This window comes from Humulus lupulus, chromosome 1 (assembly GCF_963169125.1).
Source record: "Humulus lupulus chromosome 1, drHumLupu1.1, whole genome shotgun sequence".
NCBI lineage: Eukaryota > Viridiplantae > Streptophyta > Magnoliopsida > Rosales > Cannabaceae > Humulus > Humulus lupulus.
Window position 1 is genome coordinate 286,844,963 of NC_084793.1, and position 7,659 is coordinate 286,852,621.

At 41.5% G+C, this 7,659-nt stretch overlaps 1 protein-coding gene across 1 annotated transcript; it reads right to left on the reverse strand.

Annotated features, from left to right (window-relative positions):
* LOC133808382 (probable prolyl 4-hydroxylase 9) lies at nucleotides 1-3,996 on the reverse strand. Its single transcript, XM_062245867.1, has 8 exons — nucleotides 3,737-3,996; nucleotides 3,518-3,646; nucleotides 2,936-3,093; nucleotides 2,165-2,267; nucleotides 1,500-1,595; nucleotides 879-944; nucleotides 667-786; nucleotides 1-269 (listed from the first exon to the last, which is right to left on the reverse strand). Exons 1-8 carry the CDS (start codon nucleotides 3,857-3,859, stop codon nucleotides 183-185), a joined length of 882 nt encoding a protein of 293 aa, XP_062101851.1. The 5' UTR covers nucleotides 3,860-3,996; the 3' UTR covers nucleotides 1-182.
* Between the last annotated feature and the right edge of the window lie 3,663 nt (nucleotides 3,997-7,659).

The following is a 7,659-nucleotide window of genomic DNA, read 5'->3' on the forward strand; positions in this document are numbered from 1 at the left end:
TTGAGTTGGAAACTGAGTTATTATTAAAAGAATACCCGACTCTTAATGTCCCCACCTTTACATTAAGGTACAGCTGCACTGCAACTCTCAGAGCGGTAGGTCAAATATTCAATGAAAAATTCTAAGCATTGCCCAAAATGAATTTCTTTTTTTAAAAAAACACTTACATGTATGTACAAATGCTATTCCTCTAGTTCTTGATTCCTGATCCACTTCGTAGCCACCCACTTTTCCCCTTTGGTTACAGGACAACTACCGTGAAGTGATGTCTGGGAAAAAGTCACCAAAAAGAATAAACATATTTGAAGATTGATTAACTACTAAAAACTTCTCATATTTTATATTTCGTTAAAAAAAAAGAAAGAAAAAGAAAGTGAAATGCATGATGAAGATACATCAACCAGCATCTTCAGGACAATCTCACGCTTCATTTAACTTTTAAAAGTAGAAAAACTAAAAACAAAAGTTATGAAGAATAGCCCTTTGCCACTTGATCCCACTACTTCCATTTTAGTTTGCAATGTTAGCTATATTTACTTTGGTAAATTTAACGGGGAACAAAAATTCTTACTGTACAAACTAAACCAAAGTAACAAAATCCTGAGTTTTACGTGTTATTTTTAGATGAATTTGTAGGTGAGGTTGATGAGAACAAGAAACACTAACCGGATCAATTGTACCGTTGGGAAACAACGAATAAAACAGAAGCCCATCCCCTTTCCGAGGCTTCACTTTCAAACCAATGCAATCCTCAAAATTATAGTTCCCATTCATGTTAAGACCATTCTGCACATCAAATGGGATGATTTCTTTACATTGAAAAAGTAAAGAATAAAGGAAACCAAAAGAAGTACAAAAAATGATGTCTCAATCTTTACCTCAAAAGGAAACATCGTTTCCCCACCTTCTTGCACATCAGACAGATACAACAAAAAAGAGGCCGCCTATAGTAGTCAAATCAAGACCAATGTGTTGGTTCTTTAATAGATTTTTGGTCACAAATTCTAAGGATAACCAAGTGTTTTGCAATACTAAGATCGATTTAAATTAATAAATTATCAAGGCTTATAAACAAAGAAGAAAAGAAAAAGCAGTGTGTTTAATATATGCAACTTCATAAATCCGTTTGTTGTGAATCAGTAGTCATGCTTATATGCCAGACAAGGATATGATCTCCCTGCTAAGTGACCATCCCAAAAGTGATTCTTGTTCCCAAGTCATTACAATAAAAGTAAAGGTTTGTATTGATGCAAATTGCTTTAAACTTGAAAATGAAATGAAGCTCGAAATTCTTCATCAAAATTTATGACTTTATAGTGTCATGGTCATTTTGCCTCTGGAGCATGAAGAAAGTCATCATGTCATACCCATCTATATCTTTCATGTGTTTGAGTGGGTGAGCATGTACAAATATTTCGACAAAGCCATAAAGCCTATAACCAGAATGCATAATGACCAAAAAAAAATCCATATTTTTTGTTTAAATTTAGGAAATTTACCCTTTGGCTCTTTTGTGGACCATACTCTGCTGCGTTGAATGCATCATAGTGAGAGTCATACTTCTGACCGAGATTATACCTCAAAATGTTGAAAGGCTGAAACATGATAATCCACAACAATTTTAGAATAAAGATTTCCCTGATATAAAATGCTAAATCAACCAAAATTACAATACTCAATTAATCATGAGAGTTTATCAAGCTTTTTTTTTTTTTGAAAAAAATACCTGAGATCTAAGATAAATTCCAGGTAAAAAAGGGACAGAAAATTGTAGCTGTTTTTTTTTCCTTTCTTTCTTTTTCAAGGCAACCACCTATCCTATAGTGACTTTTTAAGTTGTACACTAACTTGTCTTGAATCACATAATAAATAATTTACAAATATTTACGGAGTCAAATGTTGCGTAAATTTTGTTTCAAAACTCAGTCTGCAATTTTATCCTCTTTCATAAGTCAGAGCACGGAGATACTTATCAATATGCAAATGTGAAAAAAAAAAAGAAGCAGAATTATAGGATTTACAGTAGATGACCTAACTCCCATATGTACAAGGAAAGACATTTAAAATTAAATTCAACAAGCATTGCTCAGCAGAACTAAAGCATGCAACACAACTTGTTCGGTGGGAAATGACTACAAAAATTATAATTTTACCAAAAAAATACCTCGCCATGGATTCTGGGAATCATTGTTGCCCTTGCAATTTTTTCCTCAACAACTTCCAAAGTCCCTGTTTTGTCTTCAAAAGCACTAATAAACATGCCAGAACTGTTCGAAAAGAAAAGAAAAAGTAGTTATATAACAAAAGGATGACACAAAAGTCTCGGAATTTTTTTTTATTTAATTTGGGGAGTTCATGAATTTTTCCTATAAATAGAACACAAAATATAGTAAGATATCACAGAAGAGAAATTTTTTCTAAAAGATATATAAAAAATAAAGTTGCACTAATTAGTTGATAAACTATTCTCTGTTGTTCTATTTCTAAGGAGACGAGGCTCCACAAGAGAGAGAGAGAGAGAGAGAGAGAGAGATTAACACCAAACAAAATACAAAAGGTAGGAGAAAGGCATGTCTTTTCTATATGTTTTCATTTGTAAAACTTCCTATGAGGCCCTATCAATCCACAAATACATCAAGTAAAGAATCTTAACAGAAACCTTTTTAATCCCAAATCAGAGAAGAAATTACCAAGCAATTTTTCATTTGTTAATGTAACTTTGCATGATTTGAAACCAAAATTGTTTTAGTTCATTAAAAGACCTAATACAGAAATAGAGCTCCAATCCAAAATCCATCTGGAAAACAAATCCCTTCAGCTGCATACTCAAGTACTTTCTATCCAAGTAGGCGAACAATTCAAAATCAAAGGAATATATACTCGTATAGAAAGAAAAAAAATAATAGTTCATGATCTAAAGCATAGTAAAGTATACCTCGTTCGAATTCCCTTTGTGTTGTCTTCTGTTTCTCCTTTTCGTAAAGCCAATGCCGACGGTCTTAGGCTTGGCTCCGCCAAACTAACTATGGTATCACATTGTTCTGCAGTTGCGAAATTAGGAAAATAAAGGGCCCGAGGGTTCCAGCTTAACACCTTCATGAGCACAAAATAATTTTTTTTTGTTACTAAAACTAGGTTCGATTCCCTTAGGATTCAATCACCATTTCGGATTAATATAACTTATGTTAAGCTGTTTCAATACTTAAGATCTATTCACTGACGAAAATATAAAAAGATAAAACAAAATATTTTATCCATATTACTATTGACAATATGTCACATCGCACCAAATACCATTCAAACTTGAGCTCCTCTCTTTGAGGAAGAGAATTGATAGACATTGTCTCTTTGTCTAATTAGGTTAAAATGCAAAACACATTATACATGTATACACATTACAATTAAAGTTAACGGAATATCATTTTATTTACATTAAATGGAAACCTAATTTAGTATAAGGAATAATGAGAATCATGCTAGATTTATTTTTTCCAAAAAAAAAAAGTCAAAAGGCGACCTGAAAAGGGATCGAAGTTATTGAATCGTCACCGGTCTCTCCAGTGGGCAACAATTCATACTCTGTTTCTTCCTTTGTCGATTCCAGTCTTCTCTCTCTCGCTCTAGCACCACCAGAAAATTCTTGATCCTTAATTCAAAAAAAAAAAAATTACAAACATAAACAAAGTAGAAAAAATGCTTCGGATTAGGAAGTTTGGTTTATAAAAAATAAAAATACCTGCGCGAAAAGATTAGAGCCGAAAAATCCGAGAAGGAAGAAGAAGATGCAGAGAAGGAAGACGGACGGTAGCCCTAGCTTCGTCTTCAAGCTCCAGTTGGCTTTGACGTTTTTGCCTCTCATTGTTCACCGGTGATCGATCATCCAAATGGAAGATTTTCTCCAATGGCGAAAGCTCTCTCCTTTACAATCTCTGTTTCACTGGTTTTATTTTATAAGAAGCGGTTATGGCAAGTCAATCTAATCTAGTCTACAAGTGGAGGAGTTAAAAAGAGAGAATAATGACTAATTTATATTTCACAGCACAACACAACACAACAGAGGCGGGAGAAATTTTACTTACCTATTTATTTATTTTCCTTTCTTCAAAACAAAGATTTTCTTTTTAAAATTTTGACCTCAACCATAAATGTTTATCAATAAGTGAATTTCTAAAAACAGTGCTCATCCCTTTAGAGAGGTTTGTAAGTTGTAATTAAGATTTTATAACCATTTAAATTTGAAATTATCTTCAAATTTCTCCAAATTTAATTTTAAGATGTTCTCATCACAAGTCATAACATATTACTATAAACTATTTACCCTTGTTAGTTATTCACCAATCCTGGTGCCGTAGAAGATTTGGAGTTGACAAATTAGTGATTGGCCAATTCCCAACTTGCCCGCATGATTGGGGATAGAGTCGTAAATTCACACGATTTTACAATATTGAAGATAGAAGTATATAAAGGAGATTTTGGGAGGTGGGACAACAAATTCAATAAGAATGGATGCGCATGCTTATACTTTTGGAAATTTTACAAATAATACTTAATAATGCTTAATATTATTAAAAATTTCTAACACTATTAATCTTTTTAATTTGATGCTAAATATTCCTATCTTTTTAATTTGATGCTAAATATTCCTATCTATTAATCGAGATTTTTGGCAACTCTATCAATAAATAATATTTGCTGGTAATAATAATGAAAGTAGAAGATCGATACCGGGTTTTTACGTGGTTGGGGCATTAACTAGTCTTAGTCCACGAGTCTATATATTAGAGCTAGAAGAAGCTTTTACAATGGAGTTTTCTATCAATATCTGAATAGAGTTTCCTCTTTTTTTTTACATTGATCTACAGCTTATATTTATAAGCTGAGGGGAATACCGGGTCTGGGCTGGATCCGATCCGGGCCCATCGGAGAAATGGGTACAAGGGGCCCTTCTAGTGGAGGCCCAATACAAAAAGGTACAAAGTCCGTAGATCCAAAACTAGTTAAGGCCCAACAGGCTGACCTCGGAGCTGTATCTCGCCCGACAAAACGGCGCTTTTGGCCTGATCGCTTCGAGTCACGAGGTGGACTCAGGGGACAAGACCAGTCAGAGTATTTGGCTGCGCAGTCCTGACACATTGGCGTGCAATCCCGAGATGACCTTTTCCGCAGGTGAAAAGTGGGGGACAACGCCCACGTGGAGTGAGGCGACGTCAGCATCCTGGACGCCTGGCCCTTCAACCAGGGGTGAGACAATCCGGGTCCATTTACCTTCGTCCTGCTTCGTTAACCATCGGCCCGGACCGCGTCATGTGTCCGGGAAGGGGATCCGAGGGACCCGGCGGTTGGAATGCTCTGCTCGCCTCCCGGACGATCCTTGCCGAGTATGGACCCGGAGGGACACCCTGGACACCACCCATGGGCCCAGTCACGAGTTCCTAGCTCACGCCCTTCCCCTTGGGCCTTCTCCATATCAAGGTACCTTGGGCCGGGCCCGCGTGCAGAACCGACCCCCGGAAATGGGCCAAGACGAAGGTTCTGAGCCCATGCAAGAAATGGGGATAACATTTACCCCCCAAGCCTTCGCCCGGGCTTACCGGGAGGAGGATTGCACTGCCCCCTCGGCGCTCGCTTGGTCGTCTCCCCAGTTCTTGCCCGAAGTCGTGGGTCCGGGCAGAGAGCCGAGGCATTGGTTGGATGCTTAGCCCGGATCGTTTACCACGATCCGGGGACGTTTACCCTCGTCCCGCTTTATGACGAGGACACGTGTTGCCAGGTGACTGATGCAGGGGTCTTGAAGGGTCGCCTAGACCTCCCAAGGGTCGCTAGGCCTAAACTAGGGTGTCACTGCAACTCTCGAGGCGTCCCATCCGCACGGGGGGGCTATCATTAATATCCTTGGAACGAGGTGGACCGTAGGATGGGGCGACCTTCAGCCTTCGCCACTCCTGGGCCGTCGGATCTGAGACGGTGAGGATCCAACCCAAAAAGGACTCATAAATGTCCCTGCGCGACTCCTGACCGTCTGATGAAGAGACACCTGTCCGTTGGATCGCGGGCCAGAATTTGGGGCTAGTATAAATACCCCAAGAGAATAACGTTTGGCACTTTCCCTTCTTCGAAACAGCTTAAGAAAACGTGAAAGCTATTCAAGCTTTGCATGTCCGACCTCACCGACGACATACACCGTCACCTGCTGGTTCTGCGCCACCGTCTGTTTCCCAGAACCCCAACTTTTGTTCTACCTGACGGCGCTTCTCGGGTTTGTCCCGTCGACGAACTACTGCACCGGCTGTGCCACTTCAAGAACGAGGTTCTGCCCTCCTTACAGTGGGACAACCATCATCCTCAACGGTCGACGCCGCACAGTAAGTCTTTTCTAACCTTCTTTCCAACTTGGTGAACTTACGTTCTCTAGGTGCGTGCGCTTAGGCTCTTAGAAATTGCTAGGAAGGCTGCCTAGTTCGAGTTTCTCCATATTCGGATGCTTCCTGGACAATGGGCGGGCCTTAGTAGCCTCCTCTCCCGATCAGGGTCCCGGGGCTTTTCGGGGTCCCGGGCCTGATCCGACGGGACTCCAAGCAGTCCTTAGGAGACTCCCTGTACCTTGACCTACTTTTTTGGGTTTAGGTACTGATTGCTTGGTCTTTCTTTCTTTGTTCCCAGATCGTCAGTCATGGCAACAGGCGTTACACTCCACCCTGAAGAAGAGGTCAATAGGGCCCCTGTAGTCGTTCCCGGATCTAAGACGCCCACAGGCAACATGTGGGAAATGGACGTAACGGCCAACTCGTTCTGGAACTACCGGATGATGCTGCTCCTGGAGACGCGACTGGGCATCGAATCAACTCTAGGCCTCTTCACAATCGCATGGCCAGGCTTGAGGAACGGGCGCATACGTCCGTGGAAGGATTCGGGGCCTAGAGCGCCAGTCACATTAGCGCAGGAGCTACGCTCCCGCTTCATGACTATTTCATGCGGTTCCTGACGTATGTGGGGATCGCACCGTTCCAGCTGTTGCCGTAAGCATACCGCCTGCTTGCTGGGTGGAAGGTGTTCTGTGTCGCGAAGGAGATTGCGGAGCCTACCCCTACGGAAGTCTTGTACTTCTACAAGTTGGTGCCGCAGGTCAACGTCAAAAACAAGAGCCTGGACGGCTTTTACAGGCTGCAGCCGCGGAGCGGCTACCCTGCTCCTACCAGCACCTGGAGGCACCCCCCGGATGTCAGGCATTACTGGTTCATGACATCCGGGTTCCTTATTGACAAGAACCCCATATTGCTGCTGGATTTCCAGCGAGTGCGTAAGTATTCCTCTGGACCCCTCTCTTTTACTCATCTTTTGCTCTCGTCTCTTATCGTGTCTTCCGGGTCGCAGGGCCCTTCATTCAAACCCCCCTTACCGAGTTCCTCCTGGAAAGGAGGAGATTCTATGCCAAGCTAACTACGGAGGAACTGGACGTTGGGGGCTACGTCAGGGATGACAACCTCCGGCTAGTTGGGTTGCTCGCGGCCACCCAGACCATTGTTTTCCCGAACCTTCGGGGCATCCCCTGCGAGAAGGACGCTGACATCCGGGAACAGTTGGCCCTCGACCACATCGCCGAGGTGGTGAGAGCGGCGCGGGCCGACGCAGCCCAGCGTAAGAAGAACCCGCCTACGGCGG